At 41.1% G+C, this 21,052-nt stretch overlaps 1 protein-coding gene across 1 annotated transcript; it reads right to left on the reverse strand.

Annotated features, from left to right (window-relative positions):
• Positions 1-9,486: 9,486 nt before the first annotated feature.
• On the reverse strand, positions 9,487-16,288 carry LOC148969303 (uncharacterized). Its single transcript, XM_089126957.1, has 2 exons — positions 15,977-16,288; positions 9,487-10,462 (listed from the first exon to the last, which is right to left on the reverse strand). Exons 1-2 carry the CDS (start codon positions 16,233-16,235, stop codon positions 9,876-9,878), a joined length of 846 nt encoding a protein of 281 aa, XP_088983083.1. The 5' UTR covers positions 16,236-16,288; the 3' UTR covers positions 9,487-9,875.
• Between the last annotated feature and the right edge of the window lie 4,764 nt (positions 16,289-21,052).

Below are 21,052 nucleotides of genomic sequence, written 5' to 3' on the forward strand. Positions count from 1 at the left end.
CCACTGCTGTGAGTGTAGAACAGTTTTGCATATAATAATGAGTTTTTCAACTTACCTTGTCGGTGTACGTGGGGAAAACAGTTTAGAAAACGTTCAATGTTGTAAAATGGCAATCGGAATGATTCACCCATACATGTTCGACCCAGAGCCCGTGTGTTGCACAATTCCTCCTGTCAGATCCAATATAGACAGAACAGCACCGTTCTTTACTCTTAATCGGTCTGCAAATCCAGTCTTGTTTACACAACAATCCTTAGTGAAATGAAGCGAACAGACAGTTTTACCCTCATCAGCTGGAGTGGAACGTCTTTAAAAATAAAGTTTATCCATGCAGTCCTATTGTAATCCAGAGAAAGCTTATGCAGAGTCTTCTTCCACAACCAGGCACTGCACAATATTCTGTATCGCTTGGTTGCTCCATCCAGTTTGTCATCACGAGGTAGGCCTATGTTATTTAGCTATGCGTGTAAAGGGCGAATTGGTGGGCGGGGCTAAACCGGCTGTGTTGAAGGAGTTGATCTTCTTCTGCGGGGGTGGGGTTTTATCCTCTTTGTCGTCATAGTTCCCCACTTTTAAAAACGAGTCATTTGCTGAGCCTGGTGTCAATAAAAGCTTACAATTGACTAACAAGTACGTTTCCAGTTCTGAAACTTACAGGATATTCTTATAATATGATAACTTCTTAGATGTCAAAAGCTCAAGGAAAATATGATTTCTCAGTTCATCACCCCTTTAAAGGACTTAACATAACCCCCTGCAATCCTGTAAGTCATTAATAAATGTTAATTTGCTTAAACTAATAAATGACTCTAATTTAAAACATTGCTTTAACACTTGCGTGTTTGTGGTTTTGAAAACAGACCTTCTTATGTCATGATGTATCAATAAATTAAATACTGATGATTTACCATTGGTTTGATCATTATTAACCATCGATTGAGATGCTAAAACAAGTTTGACACTAGTAACAAGTGATTCATAATATATCAACTAGGCTTAATAACTTAACCATCTACTAATGATATGATTTTATTTATTTCATGGTTTACTATATTTTTTAGGTTGACATAAATAATTACTAAGTAATATGGTAATTATTTACAAATATATTTTATGAATGTATAGTCATGTTTTGATCCCTCACCTGGCTGATGGGGGACACTGCTTAGTCGTCATAATCAGTACTCTGTTATTTCATAACCACTTGCTTAGCCAACAGAAAAACTTGGCATTGTTGTAGTGAGGACAAACAAATGCCTCATAATTTAATTTGTTAATAACCCTGGTTGACAACAAAAATAATGCAAAACAATGAGCCTGATTTAGTAAAGATGAAGCATTCCTATCAGATTACAGATACTTTATTTGTGACATCCAAAAGACATGCAGAGATTTGCCAGAAGAGGAGCTAGACAAAGATAATGGTAGAGTATGATACATTCCCTATCATTAATCCTTTCTATAAAAGGAAAGAGAAAATCAGAGTGGTTCCATCCTCTCACTTGTGGGCTAGGTGCTGCCTGCATGTTCAATGATCGCTACAGTGACCGTTTCAAATTTTGTAAACATTAAATTGATTTTTTATTATTCACTGGTTTAACTGCAGTTCTTTGTTTTCTCTGTAAACTCACACTTTGAGTCTGCTTTCAAGATTTCCATTTCATGGGAGTAGAGATAAGCACAAACTAAGACGTAGCTTTACAGTAACCAATGCTTTTCCATCCATTTACGCTGCTTTCCATATGGTGATGTGACTCCCCTTCTGTTCAGTGTTAATGGCTGCAGTGTACTTGGCGCATCAGCACACACGACGGCTGCAACTACAGTGTGCAACTGCAACTACAGTCAGGAAGTTTTTATGATTACGATAGTTTTTCTCAAATCCAGCTGAAATGCTGCTGAAGTGACTCTCAGAGCGGCTGATGCATTAATGTCCTCATTTAAACTTCACGGGCGTCATGCGTGCCTGTGTTTTTGAGTGTCGTGGTAAATGAAACATCAATAAATGGTTCATTCAGAGACATGCAGAACATGCACGATTCCTATTTAAATACTTTTTATGCAAATATTCACATACACTAGTCTATATCACGCTTTTATCCAAGATATGACAATTCCGTGAATTTCCACGTTATACAGTAAATTCCACGATTCTGTACGTGTTTTCTGCATCACATGAATGAAATATAGCGCTAGTCCTATGGTTGCCAAACGGAAACATGAAGAAGTCATCGTCACTTTGATACTTAACAGTTGTATTTCTGATTTGAGCTTGAACTTTAGAAATGCTTGGGAAAACGCTACCGCACTTCTTGATAAAAAAAAAGAGCTTCACTACTGAAAAGTTATTTGATTCAGAAAACAGCGACGCTAACAGCACGCTACTGAGAAATGTAGTTAATCTCCAACACTGTTAAGATGTAAATCAAAATGTGACAAAAGCCTAATCTGTATACTTGGCAGCGTTGGCAGCAATCTTTCATACAAATCCTTGGTATAGGTAGGTCACAAACTGAAACAAATATGCTTTTTGTATTCTGCCAAGTGAGACCTTTTCAACAGTATATAAAAAAGACTCCTTATGAGGCTTTTACAGACCACATTTCTAGTAAAACAGTCATTTGTCCACACTACTGCAATGCCAAGTTCCCTTTCGTAGTCACTTCGAGTTACGTCAGAAGTGATGGAGATTGGGGGATTTCGCATAGAAAGACAATCCTCTTCGAGTATTTAATCACGAGCCAATGGCATGCAATGCCTTGGGGCTGCGGAAATTTGCATAACGTACTCCGCCCTACTCCGGGAGTATAAAAGGAGGAAGTGAACGCAACCGCAGTATGTTTTCGCTTCGGAGCCAAGAGACCTCTTCACTCCTAAGCCATTCTCACTGACAAGACTCTTCGAGACGAGCTCCTCTTCAGTGTTGGTGTGACGGCGATACCCAGCGAGACTCTGTATTGCCTGCGATCTGAGCAGTGGTCTGCAAGACTGTGCGTTTCTCCCTGGACGCCTCGGCGCTGAAAGAGTGAATTTCCTCCTCTCTTTGTGAAAGAGCTACAGGTGGCACGTCTTTTTAAAGATGTCTCGCCCGTGTTCTTCTGGGTGCGGTCGATTCATGTCATCCTCTGGTGGTCACGATCGCTGCTCTGTTTGCCTGGGCATTCAGCATGCAGCAGCAGCGTTCATGGATGACTCATGTTCCTTTTGTGGGAAGATGACCATCTCTACACTGCGATCGAGACTCAATGATCTAACTAAAGTGAGAGTCCCCGCGTCCGTTACTCGATCCGCTTCTTCTTCGAGAAGCGCTTCGACTCGCGGACAGGGTGATCTGACGGTGACGGTGTGGAATAAAAAGAACCCGACGAGAGAACCTCGGGCCACACCCCCCGCCTCAGTGTCAGAGCCAGCGAGCGCTGCTTCGATTCAGGCGTCTGCCTCTTCGCAGGCACCGTCTGTTTCGTTCGGCGCTCCAGAGGATGACGCGATGTCATCCCTCGACTACGCACCTCCCCTCCCCCTCTCTCGCCAGACCCCCAACAGAACAGACCCCAGTGGAACGCTGGTCCTTCCCTGGTCTCTTCTGTCGGGGAGCGGGGCTCGACTGTACATCCGCACGGGGTAACACCCGAACGCATGCCAGTCTCCCCGCCCCGCTGCCCCTCCGGGGGGACGTCTGTGGTTCGCATGACCCCGCTGGTTCACTTCCTGGGAGCTTGGCTAGAGCTCCCCGGGCTGTCCCGCTGGGTCATCAGAACGATCAGATTCGGCTACGCGATTCAGTTCGCACGGTCTCCTCCCCGTTTCAGGGGAGTTCGCTCCACTATGGTCGGTGGCAATGCCCCAGTCATGAGAGCGGAGATTGCGACCCTGCTGGCGAAGGGTGCAATCGAGACTGTCCCTCCAGCCGAGGTGAAGTCCGGGTTTTACAGCCCCTACTTCATTGTCCCCAAGAAGACTGGCGGGTTACGACCGATCCTGGATCTGCGCATTTTGAACCGTACTCTTCATCGGCTACCGTTCAAAATGCTCACAGCCAAACGCATTTTCGAATGCATACGGCCTCAGGATTGGTTTGCAGCGATCGACCTGAAGAACGCGTACTTTCATGTCTCCATATTGCCTCGACACAGACCGTTTCTTCGGTTTGCCTTCGAAGGCCAGGCACATCAGTACACGGTTCTCCCATTCGGGTTAGCTCTGTCTCCTCGCGTCTTCACGAAGATCGTCGAGGCAGCCCTTGTTCCCCTTCGCGAACAAGGGGTTCGCATCCTGAACTATCTCGACGATTGGCTGATTCTAGCACACTCTCGAGAACAGGTCTGCGAACACAGAGACCTGGTGCTCCGGCACCTAGCCCGTCTGGGCCTTCGGGTCAACCGGGAGAAGAGCAAACTTTGCCCCGTGCAGAGGATCTCTTTTCTTGGCATGGAGATAGACTCGGTCGCCATGTCCGCGCAGCTCACGAACGAGCGCGCGCACTCACTGCTGACTTGTCTTCGTCAGTTCGAAGGCAAGAATGTGGTTCCACTGAAACTGTTTCAGAGGCTCCTGGGGAATATGGCATCCGCAGCCGCGGCAACGCCGCTCGGATTGCTTCATATGAGACCACTTCAGCTCTGGCTTTGCGATCGAGTCCCGAGGTGGGCATGGCATCGCGGCTCGCTGCGAGTCCCAGTGACTCGTGCCGCCGTACCTTCTCCCCGTGGTCAAACCTCAGCTTTTTGCGGGCCGGTGTCCCGCTCCTGCGAGCTTCCAGGCATCTCGTTGTGTCCACAGATGCATCTACCACAAGTTGGGGTGCCATGTGCAATGGGCATGCAGCCGCGGGTTCCTGGACAGGACCCCAGCGCCTCATGTACATCAATTGCCTCGAGCTGTTGGCAGCACGCCTGGCCCTGCACCGCTTTCGAGCACTGCTCAGGGGCCAACATGTACTTGTCCGTTCAGACAACACCACTGCTGTAGTGTACATCAACCACCAGGGGGGTCTACGCTCGCACCAGTTGTCGCAGCTCGCCCGCCACCTCTTGTTATGGAGTCAGAAGCACCTGAGGTCCCTTCGTGCAGTGTACATTCCAGGAGACCGGAACCTGGCAGCCGACGAGCTGTCACGGATCCGCCCTATCTCTGGCGAATGGCGACTCCATCCCCAGACGGTCCAGCTGATTTGGGACCAGTTCGGGGAGGCTCAGATAGATCTGTTTGCCTCTCGGGACTCATCCCACTGCGCCCAGTTTTACTCCCTGACCGACGGTACGCTCGGCACAGACGCACTGGCGCACAGCTGGCCTCGGGGCCCACGCAAGTATGCGTTTCCCCCAGTGAGCCTCCTTGCACGGGTATTGTGCAAGATCAAGGAGGACGAGGAGCAGGTCTTGCTGGTAGCCCCTTATTGGCCCACCAAGACGTGGTTCTCCGAACTCATGCTCCTCGCGACAACACCTCCTTAGCCTATTCCTCTGAGACAGGATCTACTCACTCAGAGACGGGGCACTCTATGGCACCCTCGTCCCGAACTGTGGAGGCTACACGTGTGGATCCTGGACGGGACGAGGCAGGTCTGAGTGGTGGCGACCATCACTTCCGCTAGAGCGTCGTCCACGAGACACCTTTATGCGTTGAAGTGGAACCTCTTCGTCAACTGGTGCTCTTCTCACGGAGATGACCCCCGGAGATGTTCGATCGGTGTCATGCTTTCCTTTCTGCAGGAAGGGTTGGAGCGTAGGCTGTCGCCCTCCACCCTCAAGGTTTACGTCGCGGCCATTGCCACGTCCCATGATGCAGTGGAAGGTAAGTCCATTGGGAAGCACGACCTGGTCATCAGGTTCCTGAGGGGAGCGAGGAGGCTACATCCGCCTCGTCCTCCCCTCGTACCCTCTTGGGACCTCTCAGTAGTCTTAAGTGCTCTGCAGAGGCCTCCCTTTGAGCCTTTGCAATCAGTAGAGCTAAAGTTTCTGTCTATGAAGACAGCACTCCTGGTTGCATTGGCCTCCATCAAGAGGGTGGGGGACCTGCACGCATTCTCCGTTGACGAAGCGTGCCTGGAGTTCGGGCCGGCTTACTCTCACGTTGTCTTGAGACCCCAGCCGGGATATGTGCCAAAGGTTCCCACCACTCCCTTCCGGGACCAGGTGGTGAACCTGCAAGCGCTGCCCCTGGAGGAGGCAGACCCAGCCTTGGCACTGCTCTGTCCGGTACGTGCATTCCGCACCTACCTCGACAGAACGCGGTGTTTCAGGACCTCAGACCAGCTCTTTGTCTGTCATGGAGGGAGACAGAAGGGAAGGGCTCTCTCAAAACAACGGCTGTCTCACTGGATAGTGGACGCTATTGTTTTGTCTTACCAGCAGCAAGGCCGTCCGTGCCCCCTCGGTGTGACGGCCCATTCCACTCGGAGTGTGGCCTCCTCTTGGGCTCTAGCGCATGGCGCCTCGCTAACAGACATCTGTAGAGCTGCAGGCTGGGCGACACCAAACACCTTCGCCAGATTCTATAATCTGCGGCGAGTCGAACCGGTGTCCTCTCTCGTACTCGCTTCCGCCAGTACTGGACCCGCTTAGGTGTCTTCGCTTGCTCGCCATTCCACTCTCGACTGGATAAGTGCGATATTCCTCAGTAGTCTTCCTTGAAGCCTTGAGTCCTCCAGCACCCAAGATGTGGGCACCACTGCGTCGCTCTGGTTGCCAGCTAGGTGCCTCCATGTGCACGGTTCCCTATGGTAACGGTCTCATGTGTATTATCCACTGTAAGCCTCTCAGAGCATGTGTCTTCCCTTGGCAAGCCATCTGCCACCCCTGGAGCCTCTAGTAGACCACCTGCGGTTGGTGCTCCAGTGATCCCCATATGCGTCCCTACGGGCCATATGTGTTTGTAAGTCCTCCCTACGGTAGGCATCTGGTGACATCTCCCTCCCGGGATATGTTTCCCAGTGTACCTTGGTATTCTTGTGTAGAAGTAGGACTCCTGGTTAAGTAAGTCCAGTTCAGGGGTCCAGGCTTTCGCAGGGCACTGGAAGACAGCTGTAAGATGGCGTGATGGCATTGACCCCTAATCTCCGTCACTTCTGACGTAACTCGAAGTGACTACGAAAGGGAACGTCTCGGTTACGGATGTAACCCTCATTCCCTGAGTAGGGAACGTAGACGTTACGTCTCCCTGCCACTTCTGCTGTAACGCTGGGTAGACGCCTGAGTTCAGTCTTGGCTCCTCAGCGAAGACATACTGCGGTTGCGTTCACTTCCTCCTTTTATACTCACGGAGTAGGGCGGAGTACGCTATGCAAATTTGCGCAGCCCCAAGGTATTGCATGCCATTGGCTCGTGATTAAATACTCGAAGAGGATTGGCTTTCTATGCGAAATCCCCCAATCTCCGTCACTTCTGACGTAACGTCTCCGTTCCCTACTCAGGGAACGAGGGTTACATCCGTAACCGAGACGTTTTTGTTGGTTAAAGAGCATATTGCAGGTAAAAAAAAAATCGAAATTTATAGATAACCTTGTATGAAAATACCATATGAAAAGTTAATGCAGGATTTAAAATGTTTTAAAACAACATAAGGACACTAATTTAGAAGATAAAGTGAGCGTTTCTTGGACTGCTAGTAAAAACGGCTTTTTTTTCAACGTCGCGTCATTTGACGTCATAGCAGGGAGCCGCAGCCTCGGCTCAGTGAGAGCAGGCTGGTGTTCAGTGAGAGCGCTCGTCAGTCAGTGTGCTTTCGTTAGTTTTTGCATTTTAATTTATCATCGTCATGGTAAATATTGTGTTTGTGGAGATTGCAAAAACTCCAGCCTGTCAGGACTTCAAGATCGAGTCCACAAGTTTCCATTACAATAAAAGTGACGGTGCTATATAGCCTATCTTTCGTTCCTGGTGCGGTTTGAGCAGGTGAAGAGACGGGATTTCTCCTCTCGGCTCGGAAAACACGGTCGTGTGTAGCGTTCACTTCAGATCAAATGATTAGCATCCCGGCAATATGATGGAGTTCAACATGGTATGCCGAAGCATATTGATCGTCGTATACTACCAATGGCATCAAATAGTGTTATATATAGTCATGTCATGCCCTAAATAAAACTTGTAATTGAAAAACAAAATTGGTTGTTTAAATACTCAAACCTTTAATGTTCTGTTTATGTTATAACCAAGGTGAAAAATATGTATTAAAAATTTACCCGAGTATAGCCTATGCTTTTAGTAGCCTATAGAAATATACTCAAGTAAAGTTTTTATACATTTAATAGTAAATATAAATCTACCCTAAACATACTAATGTCTGCTGGCCTGTTATAGGATCATAATAATCTGTACAATATTGTGAGCACAGTGTATATCGTTAGCGAACGTGTATACTATAAGCACGTCTCTCACCTAAAAGGCACCTGTCCTGTTCTCCACTGGTTCTCCTCACATCACAGCTCAATTTTTCTCTGACCATTCTGTCTGACATTATCCTGGCCTGTCCCTGATCTCTTTAGCATAGCAGGCTCATAACTTTATGGCTTGATCCGTCATACGAGTATTTCCTCAGCGTCCGAAATGTCATGCGATCCATTGTTTTCCTGTTGTGTGAATCGACCGCTCTCCCGCTCATTGCGTCACGCCCGCCACGCCCATTTTCAGACGCGGAAGTAAAATTTTCTCACAAAAACGACTGCAGAAGCTTCTGTGGCGTGTTTATACGTATATTTTAAAGAAAATCTAGTTCCTACATTGTTTTTCTATGCATTGACTCGTTGGGTCCTCTAACCTGCAATATGCCCTTTAAGCAAGTGGTTATGAAATAAGAGTAATGATTTAATGATGACTCAGCAGTGTCATCAGTTAGGTGGTGGTGGGGGGGTCAAAACATGACTACATTCATAAATAATTACTAAGTCATATGGTAATTATTTACAAATATGTTTCAAGTTATCTTATAAAAATAGTAAAATCATGAAATAAAATTAGATCATAAGCTATTAGGCTTGTTGATAAATTAATCACTTGATATTTATGTCAAACATTTTAGCATCATTATCTCAATCAACAATTAATAATGATGAAAAAATGATCAAACCAATGGTAAATCATCAGTATATAATTTATTGATGCATCATAAAGGCATAAGTAGGTCTGTGTTCAAAAGTGCAAACATGCAAGTATGTTAAGGCAATGTTTTAATGAAGAGTAATCTATGTTGTCAAGTGAACAAACATTAATGACTTACTGTGCGTTCACACCGGGCGCAAATAGCGCGTCAAATTCACGTCTATTTTGATGCTTGACCACTTTGTGTTAATTCGCGCGTCAAGAATGAAACTGACATTTACCATGTTTTACCATTTGCTCGCTCCAGGAGCTGCGCTGGATGACGGCCGCTGTCAGTGGTACTTCGGCCTGTCCCGCGGCCAGTTTGATAACCTGTTGTCCTGCATCGGAGCAAGGATCACCCTCACCTGTAATTTGTTTTGATGATAAATAGAGCCAGCCTCCAAAAGTCATTGAAGAAAATCTTTAAATTTTCCATGTGACTACAGTGGCTCAACTATAAATTTATCAAGCCACTTAAAATACTGAACAAATCGTTTGGTGCCCAGTAAAGTGTTTTATATGGAGAAAAATCCTGGAATGTTTTCATCAATAACCTTAATTTCTTTTTGACTGAAGAAAGAATGACATGGACATCTTGGATGACATGGGGGTAAGTAAATTATCAGCAAAAGTTTTTTCAAAAGTGAACTACTCCTTTAAATATTCATCACACATAAAAATGTTTCATATCATTTTTAGATCTTGCAGTTACAAAAATGTGCATGTCAGTACATAAAGTGTCAGTGTGGCATACTTGCATTTGCATAAACACTAACGTAAAAATGTTTATTGTTTATTCTACTTTTCCCCAGAATGAATTTTCATGTGGACTTTAAGGTTTCCATGTTGTTTAAAAGTACTTCCACACCTTAGACATGCTAAAGGGTCCTTTCTTTTGTGAATGATCAGGTGTTTTAAAAGATTTCTTTTATTAGTGAAACGTGTCCCACACTGTTGACAGATGAAAGGCTTCTCTCCAGTGTGAACCATCATGTGGCTTTTAAGGTTTCCTTTTTGCCTGAAACTCTTTCCACACTGAGAGCAGGTGAAAGGCTTCTCTCCAGTGTGAATTCTCATATGGACTTTAAGGTTTCCATGTTGATTGAAAATTATTCCACACTCCTGGCATTGGAAAAGCTTCCTTCCAGTGTGAACTCTCATGTGGACATTAAGGTTTCCCTGCTTTCTGAAACTCAGTCCACACAGATGGCAGGTGTAATCACCTATATTCCCTGTCTTTTTAGCTGTTTTTTGAGAGGAAGTTGTTTCAGTCTGTGAGCAATTCGAAGGCTTTTCTTCAGTTATGAAATCATGATGTGTCTTGTCCTGATCTTTCTTTACCATTTCATTCAAATCTTGACTCTCCTCTTTCAATGGCATCAGGTCTGAGGCAGAAAAAGACACAAAAGTTAATCCCAGTTTAATGCCACAAAGCACAAACATTTAGACACTTAAAACATTAAAACGAATAACATTCATGTTAGAACCTATACACCAGGGGCCTCATGTACAAAGACTTGAGTTGAATTCATATTAAAACATTGCGTACGCAACATGACATCATGACTTTTGCGTAAACATACATGCCAATTTCGAGTCAAGTGGCGTGTTATCTCTATGCATTTTGAGCTATCCGCGTGTATCCGAGTGTATGCGTGTATGTCTACGCCATTAACGTCCGCGTCATTCCGCGTGTCTGTACATGCCGTCAAATGTCCAAGCGAAACGAAGCAAAATGTACATCTACATCTGGGAGCTATCTTTTTCTTTCCTAGGATGGTAAGGGAACAATCATAAATGCCATTAACCCCAGTGACAGGTAGGTTTAGGCACGGGGTTGAGGTAAGTCATATATTTATATATGAAGAGCTCTTTTCCAAAACGCTATAAATCCATTTCAATAGTTTTCAGGAAAACTACATTTTTTACCTAGACCCACACATTTTGTGAATATTCAAATTATCCTGTTTAAATGTTTTATTGGTTCAGTCTGAACATTTTGAACAATAATTATTAAATCAAACAACAATATTGTTAATGATAATTTAAAAGTTAATTTTATTTTTTTCCAAAACGCTATAAATCGAAATAAACCTCAAACAAATAGTACCAATTTCAACATATGCATGAAAAAAACAAATTATTAATACCAATTTCAACATATGCATGAAAAAAACGAATTATTAAAAGTGATCAATATATGATAACGATATTCAAAAAAGGGATGGGCACCCCTCCAGCACATGCACACACACACACAGGCTACATAACATGTGAGCAAAGCGGAGCAGCATGACGCTTAAATATAAGTTAACAAAAAAACAAAATAAACATTTCACATTTGTTTTTAATAATATTACATTACTTATTTTTATTATTTCATCTATGTTGAGTAGGCTATGAAAAGGGAACCGCATGAGATGAGTAAGATAGGATCAAAATTCAAAAGCTGCCCAATATCGGAAAATATTTGGAGTGCGTCAGACATGATTTTGACCACTTATTAAGTTTTGTTTTGTAGAAAGCTTGTAAATTTCGTTTCATATAAATTGTATCTTCATTTTAATAAATGTTTCATCGACAAATTGACTGGATTAATACATTAGAAGTAAATATCAGACAATATAATCAGGACACAGAGGCGCGCAGGTGAACCGGAGCGCGTCTCATAATATGAACCGAAACACCGCGATGCTTGCCTCACACAGGCCTGAGAACTAAGCTACAGAAAGCTTTAAATATCTACTTTTAAACAAAACAATTAAAAACTAAAATAAATTGGCAACTCTCTGCGTATGTAGGCTAATTCGAAGTATGCGTTTCTCTATGCGCGTTCACTGCGAAGATGGCGAGTAAGCATCATCAACTTTATCTTTGTTGCTGACACTGACAGAAAACACTAGTTTATTAATAAACAATTCAAATGTTTCATGCATAATCATTACTTTTGCCGGTTCTTTGTGGCAAGCTTTATGCATACGTTGAGATGCGGAATATGCAATTAAAAACGCTCATATGGTTTCTCTCCCATTTAATTAAATCAATATATGTGATTACTGATAATACAAATGGCTTAAATGATCTACTACTAGTCGACTAGAAAACTAGGACTCATTTTGAGGAATGAATGAACATAATAAACCTCTGTTCAGAGTGCCGCCGTGCTGGATTGTGTAGAGCGCTCATTGAATTTGAGGATTTATCGTGTTTAGGCTAAAAACAGGGCTGGCGCTTATCGTGGTTTGGAAAGAAACTGTATCTTGCAGTACATTTTAAACAAGGAAATATAGCGATTCGGCATGAAACGTTGATAGAGCAGTGAAAGGGTTCTGTCCGCAGCAGAATGACACGACAAACTCATTTTTTTTAAAAATGTCGTTTAACGCGTTTTGGAAAAGAGCTCTTCATATACAGTAATAACTTTAAGTCAACGGCGATCATAAACACGCTGAAAAGCGATTATGCGTGTTGATAGCACGCCAAAATGGAAATACGAATTGGCGTGTCATACACACGCTACTTCATGAGATCAGTTTGGCGTACGAACAAAGCTGTAAATGTGCGTACGCACAAAAAAAAAACAGATGTATGAATGTCTGCGTAAAAAGGATCCCACACATATTCTCTTTAAATATGGTAATTAGTCCAATTGAGCAAAAGAAACCTGCAAGAACATGGCTCAAGAAACAAAATTTCAGTGAAAATGTCTTCTATGTGAATATATGTGAAAGTGGAAAATATTAAAGTGTATTTATTAAAAAATATGAAGAGTTCAGATGCAAAAGCCTCTAAACCTATCTCTGTCAAAAATGAGATAATGACATTGAGTGAAAGCTATCTGAACATAGTACACGTTCAACAAATTTATTTGCTTCAAATCCTTTAAATCTCAGCCTCAGCCCATTCAGAAATATCAGTTTGTCGGCAGAAGCCTCTAAACGCCACTTCCCTTTGGCAGCAAAAGCCACTACATCCCGAGAACCAATCAGAAGGCGCGAATCAGTACAGGCTGTTTCAATAGAGCGGCGCTCTGAGGAGACGGATTTTTTGAGACGGCTGAGGAGATTGTTTTGGTTTTGGATTCAGATTAATTTTTTTACAATTTTAAGATGGAGTACGATGAAATGGATGAGCCTGTCGTACTGACATCAAATGGCAGAAGAAAACGTCGTTTACCTCAAAACTCTTCCCGTTACAAGGCAAAAGAAAATCGGTACAGTGGAAATGGCTTGGTCCCAAGTGTAGCATGCACTCATAACAGTTCTTGGTGCGGTGCTGTAACTTTGAAGGAATCCGATTTATTATACATCACACAACAGCTCTATTTCACTAACGACAAAGTCAAACAAGATGCCATTCTTCTGTCTCATATGGATGCTATGCCATGTAAACGGAGGAGACAACAAGTGGATGTTGAAGAGAAGAGAAGAAACAGAGATGTATCGATCAAGTATGCCATTTTGAAAGAAGATAAAACGAAAGTTCCCGTCTGCCAGGCTTCATTCCTGAAAATTTTCTGTAAGTACAAAGATTTCCTCATCACAAGTTTCTAATTTGTTCCTATTTTTGCATTATTAAAAAGTTATTATTATTATTATTTTTAGTGTTTTAATTTATATATTTTTTTGTTTTACGTCGTCAAAGCCATGTTTATCCAATTATCTTCCTCCAGTACGTGCTCAGTAAACAGGCTATTTTTTCAGCAGTTATTATCTGGTATTCTCTGCGGTATTAATGTTCACTTAAATTTATAGTAATATTTTTAAAACCACTAAGAAATCTACTTTTAAATATACTTATTTTGAAGTGTTGGTGCTTAATGTAAATGTCAAAAATATAGTGTTAACGATAAATAATGTTTGAGATTTGTGCTGGCTACTGTTTACAGGCCCCCAGGGCACCATAAAGATTTTATCAAAGAATTTGTGGACTTTCTATCAGAATTAGTATTGGCAGCAGATAAAGTACTAATTGTTGGTGATTTTATTATACACATAGATAATGAAAAAGACGCATTGTGTTTGGCATTTGAAGACATTGTAAACTGAATTGGAGTTAAACAAAAATAAAGGGTGCCATGTGCGTTGGATTTTGAAGAATGACAAAATATGACGCCTTGGGATGAGAATGTGTTGATCTATAACTTCTGCCACTAAAGATTGCTTTATCAATAATCTTCCTAATCAGTTGCATCTTCTCAGCATTGTAGATAGCTTAGAAGAACTTGATATTGCAACAGAAACTTTTAACTCTCTCTTTTCCAGTGCTTTAGATACAGTTGCTCCATTAATGGACATAGTTATATCTTACTTAAAATATTATCAGTGATGGTCAGAGGCTACCTAAATTTGTTAAAAACAATATCAAAATCAGAAAGAGCTTTATTGCCAAATATGTTTGCATGTACAAGGAATTTGTTCTGGTGGCAGAAGCTTCCAGTAAACAGAGACAACAACAACACACAGATAATGAAAAATAAAAATAAGTAAATAAAAATACACACTCATTTAAAATACATATTTATAAATAAACTAACAAAAAAAGACTAAAAATTGTATGTGCAGGTGAGCTATAGGCCTAGATGAATAATGTATAGGGATGGACTAATTGTAATTGTAGAAAACTAAAGTTGTATGCGTTTTTATGAATGATTGTTCGAGTGCACCTATGCTTTCATTATAAAGGTGTGGGGGTGCTAACACAGAATCCAAAAATTTTCGTGACAGGAGCATTTGTCTAAAAAACAATCTTAACTATTCTATTTCATCAGGGACGATCTTAAAACAGGGCTTTAATTGTAAAATACCGAACTTGTCCTTCAAAGGTACTGATAAGCGTCAAAGCCGTATCGGAGAGAAGCGTTTAGGACAGGTGAACTTGAATTTAATGACTCAAATATTAAACTGTACCTCACATTCAACTATGGAATATGATTTAGGAAAACATTATCGTGCTTTATTTTATTTATGAGTCTTTTGTCTGGTATAACAACAACAAAGAATAGTAAAAGCCGTATTGGAACAACACCGATACGGTATCGGGAAAAAAAACAGTATCAGTTCGGCACACCCCTAACTGTACGTTCATACCGCCGCCAACTTGAGCGTCAAAGATGCTCTGGCCGCTCTGTCAAGGACGCAAAGAGCAAAAAAGCACGGGGAAGCTTGTTGACGCTTTGGACGCTTTTAACGCTCTGAGTTTCCAGGGAGAATAGAAATGTCACAACATGAAATGTAATAAAACGAGAAAACAAGCAATACATTGAAGAAAACTTTTATAATGACAGCATTTTTATAACCGCTTAGGTCACATTTGTTTGGGGAAAAATAATAATTAACTAACATTATTATTATTATTATTAGTGAGCGTTCGTAAATATTTCAAATAAAAGTTGCGCTAATTCTCAAATGTTTATTACTGGATCATTATGGAAAATCGTGAAGTTGTTGTGTTTGGTGCTGCTTTACTGTATTTGCGGAGAAGACGTCGGACTTTGAGATTTTCAGCTTCTCCTCCATTTTCTCGGAACTAATGTTTAGGTGAACGAAAGTTCACATTGTATGTTTCTCCGGAATCAGCCAGCGTGAAGGACGTCTTTATTCCGATTGGTTGCTGGCGTTTGCCGCTGCTTGCCGCTGAACAGCGTCATAGCTCATTACCATAAAGTTGAGCTTCTTTCAACTTTCAGATTGACGCTCAAAACGCAAAGCCGAGGAATTTGACGCTCCTTGCAGCTGAGAGAAGCCAGCTTCCATTGAAAATGAATGACTTCCGGACGCTTTGGAAGCTCAAGACGGCGGCGGTGTGAACGTACGGTAAACAATATCACTTATTTCTGTAGAGCTGAACATTTTAATAGGGATCAAATGCCTGAGTTCAGCTGTGAGAATGAAACTAACCTGTTTGTTCCTCAGTTTCTTCTTGTTCCACACTAAATGTTTCTTCAATCTTCAAGTCTTCAGTCTCCTCTTTAATAAATGCCATATTTATTTGTTCCTCGGTTTCTTCTTGTTTCACACTAAATGTTTCTTCAATCCTCATGTCTTCACTCTCCTCTTTAATAAACGCCATCTGTGTTTGTTCCTCAGTTTCTTCTTGTTTCACACTAAATGTTTCTTCAATCTTTATGTCTTCAATCTCCTCTTTAATAAACGCCATCTTTATAATAGTGTCACATGGACCTCAGTCGCTTCAACAGTTTTGTCTGTGTTTGTTCTGTTTAAAATTAGAGTTAACAGAAAGTAAAATAAATCCAAACTAAATCTGTGAAATCCAAACTCAATCAGCTCTAGTTCAGTAGTTCAGCAAACTAGTATGGGAGTCAGTCTGAGTAAATATACTTAAATCACCTGATCAGACAAAAAAAATTCACTCGAAATTAGCACTACAAATTAATAAAAGAATGCACATTATAAAGAATCTTAATATGTTAAGCAGTTTTAGTATTCAATTGATTGTAGAAATAGATGTAGATATATAGAAACAGGGATATATAGAAATAGACATATAAATATAACACTTTAATTTTATCTTTAAGTATTTGATTCACTGCTCACCAATGACCGAACTGAAACGCACCTTTTGTTTTTCGTTACTTTGCTCTCACAAAACGTTAATAAATGTTAGATAATGTAATCTTACACTTAATAATAGCTCATTCATTATGCGTCGCTTTTAAAACTCTGAAGGCGATTAAACTGTTTCTAATGCGTTAAAAACCTTAAAACACAAACCTTTCTTCAGCGGAATTACAACAGATGCGGGATCGCGGCGCCGCCTTATGACGTCACACTTAGAGAGCAAATTAAAAGTCCTGTTCACACGCTTCTGGTTAATATCACAAAAGTACATTGAAATGTATGTAGAAAATATATATATGACAAAATTCAGAGCTGAATGTATTGGTGAAATACATCTAATAACACAAGGATAAGTTAATAATACAGTTCACATTGACAATTAAAAAAAAGATTACCCAATAACACAATTAGTTTGGTGGAGAAATCATGAACAAACCTTACCATTTCAAAGCAAACAAGCAATAAATATAGGGGAGTTACACAGCCAAAGAAGAAACTATGTAAAGGGACATTCTCTTCATCATTCTTTTATTCCTTCACAAAAACATATTAATCTATTCTAAATCTGTATTGATTTTATGGTCTACACAGGCTAGGTATGTATCAATATTACATTTTACTTTCAATAGTAAAAGAGATGATCAGTTAAAGAATAAATCATTTTAAGGGGGAAATGTCATCATTCTCTAGTTTCTTTACAAAAGCCTTTATAGGGGAAAACTTTTAGAAATATTATGTGACCTTTCTCGAAAAAAATGGGTTGAGTGATACGTTATATTTTTGTTATATACATTATCTATATATATATATATATATATATATATATATATATATATATATATATATTTGTGTGTGTGTGTGTGTGCATGTGTGTGTTTATTCGATTAATGTTCAGTCAGTTTGAAGAAATGTAACAAAAAGGGAGTTTTTTTAAATAATTTTTTTTATTTAAAATAATTAATTATTTCACTGAAGTATTAGTATCGAAATCAATGATACATTGATTGTAATGAATAATAGATTATGGATAGTATAATAACATCTCTTGGGGGTCTCTTGGGGAAAACAGCAGGACAGATTGTTATATTGTTATATAATTAGGTTTCTTAAAGAAACCGAATTAATTGAAAGAATCTGAATCTAATAAGTATATATATATATATATATATATATATATATAGATTTATAGATTTATATATAGATTTATATATATATAGTTATATAGTTATTATTATTTTTTTTATTATTATCATTTATTTTATTTATTTTTTCCTGCTTAATCTCTTGTTCCACAATTCAGTCCAGTTGGTGGCGGTAATGCACCGTTAAATGGTTTGCCAACCGCCATTAAACCCAAGAAAGCACAAGTAAATAGAAGGAAAGTGTTAGAAAGTTTCCCAGATGTTTTAGAAAAGAAAGGATATTCAGGAAATCCATTAGATGTACCATTAAATATGTTTGAATTGAATAAAGCAGTCAGTGATGCAAAACAAAGTACTCCAGGAAAAGATGTTATAAAATGGTAGCAAATATGACAGATAAAACATTAGAAATAGTACTTACATTTTTTTTTAAAAATTTGGGAAATTGGTCAGCTTCCATCAGTGTGGAAACAAGCAATTATAGTGCCTATTTTACAGCCAGGGAAAACCCCATCTGACCCATCTAGTTATAGATCAAATTGCATTAACATAGCAGTTGTGTAAAATAATGGAAAGAAATAATTACAGATAGAATGACTTATTATTTAGAAAGCAATGACCTTTTTCCCACTATCAGAGTGGGTTTCGTAAGGGCCGAAGTACAATGGATTCATTAGTATGTTTGGAATCAGAAATTAGGAAAGCACAGACTAATAGGGAGGTGGTAATAGCAGTATTTTTTGATGTAGAGAAGGCATATTTGGAAAGAAGGGTTATTATAAAATTACAACAATTAGGAATTGGTGGTAAAGTATACAATTGGATTTTGGATTTTTTGTTTAATAGGAATATACAAGTAAAAGTAGGTGCAGAATTATCTGAGGTATATACAGTCGAGAATTGAACTGCACAAGGTAGCGTGTGTAGCCCATTATTATTCAATATTATGATTAATGATATTTTCTCAAATATTGACCAAAAAATTGGGAAATCCTTGTATGCTGATGATGGAGCATTATGGTTTAGAGGCCGTAATGAATCTTATGTTAAATCAAAAATGCAAGAGGCAATTAAGGAAGTTGAAAAATGGACAAATAAATGGGGATTTAAATGATCAGTGTCTAAATCACAAGTCATATGTTTTTCAAAAAAGCGCAAGATCTCACCTGTATCATTAAAACTGTATACTCAGCCTCTTGAGCAAGTGAAGGTTATAATATTTCTTGGGATGTGGTTTGATGAAAAATTGACATCTGACAATTGACATTGACAATTGACAAAAATTGATTCATTTGAAAAAATAAGGTTAATAAATGTAAAAAGATTGTTAATATCCTACGATGTCTATCAGGACAAACATGGGGAGCAAGCAGGGCATTGTTACTAAATATATATTGGGCACTAATGAGATCTGTCTATGATTATGGGTGTATAGCATATATGTCATCAGCAGAATCTAATGTTAAAGCATTGGCTGTCATGCAAGCTCAGGCTTTAAGGATATGTAGTGGATCTTTTAAAACTTCCCCAGTGTCTTCTATGCAAGTGGAAATGGGTGAGATGCCTTTGAGCATCAGAAGGATACAACTGATGTTGGCATACTGGGTTAATGTGAGGGGACAAGTTGATAGCCACCGAGCTAAAGCTATCTTAAAAGAATGCTAGGAACGCAGCAAGTCCAATTACAGAAGTTTTGGGTGGATTGGTGATGTGAAAGCTGAGAATATAGGGTTATATAAGTTACAGTACTGTTCAATGGTTTAAATCCCTCCTATTCCTCCATGGTTTTTCCCTATACCAGATGTAGATTTAGGCATTCATAAGGAGATAAAAAAAAGCAAAGGAAGTAGTAGTGAAGGATATTGTTAAGAGGTATTTGGAAATGATTTATTTTGGATATACATATATATTTACAGGGGATCCAAAGACAGGACATGCTGGGTCAGCAGTATTTATTCCAAACAATGGGGTTAAATGTCAAGAAAGAATAACAGATCATTTATCAGTATGCTCAACAGAACTGGTTGCAAGGTAGAGGGAAATGCCATCTATCCATCCATCCATCTTCTTCCGCTCATCCGGGGCCGGGTCGTGGGGGCAGCAGTCTAAGCACAGATGCCCAGACTTCCCCCTCCCTAGACACTTCCTCCAGCTCTTCTGGGGGGATACCGAGGCGTTCCCAGGCCAGCCGGGAGACGTAAGGTGCTTTTCCACTGCATAGTACGGTACGGTACGGTTCGGTTCGGTACGTCTCACTTGTGGTGCTTTTCCACTGCATGGTACGGTACAGTACGGTTCGCTTCAGGTCGCTTTAAATGGTACCTGGTCTGTTGAGGTTCCAATTGTACCGTACCGGTACTAAAATGTGACGTGAAACACTTTAAATGGTACCTGGTCTGTTGAGGTTCCAATTGTACCGTACCGGTACTAAAATGTGACGTGAAACACTGCAGATTACTGATTGGTCAGACAGAATTGTCACTACCAGCGTCACTAGCGTCATTGGATTTGCGACACGAGACGCTTTTTTAGCAGTATTTTTGTTTTGCTGCCATCAGCCTCATTTTAAACACATTTTTCCGTCTAGCAGTTAAAAACAACCACATACCGAGAATCAGGAACACCATCCCCTCGATAGTCTCCATTGTTCCTGTGTTGTGGGTTTGAAAATGTGGCACTTTTAAGATGATGTCATGGCAGTAGAGGCGCGCGCAAATAACAATCAGCCCCACACACTTTGAAGGGGTACTACTGCGGTGGAAACGAAAAGCGATCCGAACTGTTCCGCGCCGAGTCGAAGCGTACTGAGCCGAACCGTACCGTACTATGCAGTGGAAAAGCGCCAATAGTCTCTCCAGCGTGTCCTAGGTCTTCCCCGGGGCCTCCGCCCAGTGGGTCGTGCCCGGAACACCTCCCCAGGGAGGCGTCCAGGAGGCATCCGGAACAGATGGCCGAGCCACCTCAGCTGACCCCTCTCGATGTGGAGGAGCAGCGGCTCTACTCTGAGCTCCTCCCGAGTGACCGAGCTTCTCACCCTCTCTCTAAGGGATCGCCCAGCCACCCTGCGGAGAAAGCTCATTTCAGCCGCCTGTATCCGGGATCTTGTCCTTTCGGTCATGACCCAAAGCTCATGACCATAGGTGAGAGTAGGAACGTAGATTGACTGGTAAATCGAGAGCTTTGCCTTACGGCTCAGCTCCTTCTTCACCACAACAGACCGGTACATCGACCGCATTACTGCTGAAGCTGCACC

This window comes from Pimephales promelas, chromosome 24 (assembly GCF_988280905.1).
Source record: "Pimephales promelas chromosome 24, fPimPro1.hap1.1, whole genome shotgun sequence".
NCBI classification, from domain to species: domain Eukaryota; kingdom Metazoa; phylum Chordata; class Actinopteri; order Cypriniformes; family Leuciscidae; genus Pimephales; species Pimephales promelas.

Coding starts and splice junctions, on each gene's coding strand:
- LOC148969303 (XM_089126957.1), bottom strand. CDS start 16,235: ATGGCGTTTATTAAAGAGGAGATTGAAGACATAAAGATTGAAGAAACA. Junction 10,463..15,976: donor AGAAACTGAGGAACAAACAG/GTTAGTTTCATT, acceptor TTTCTGCCTCAG/ACCTGATGCCATTGAAAGAG.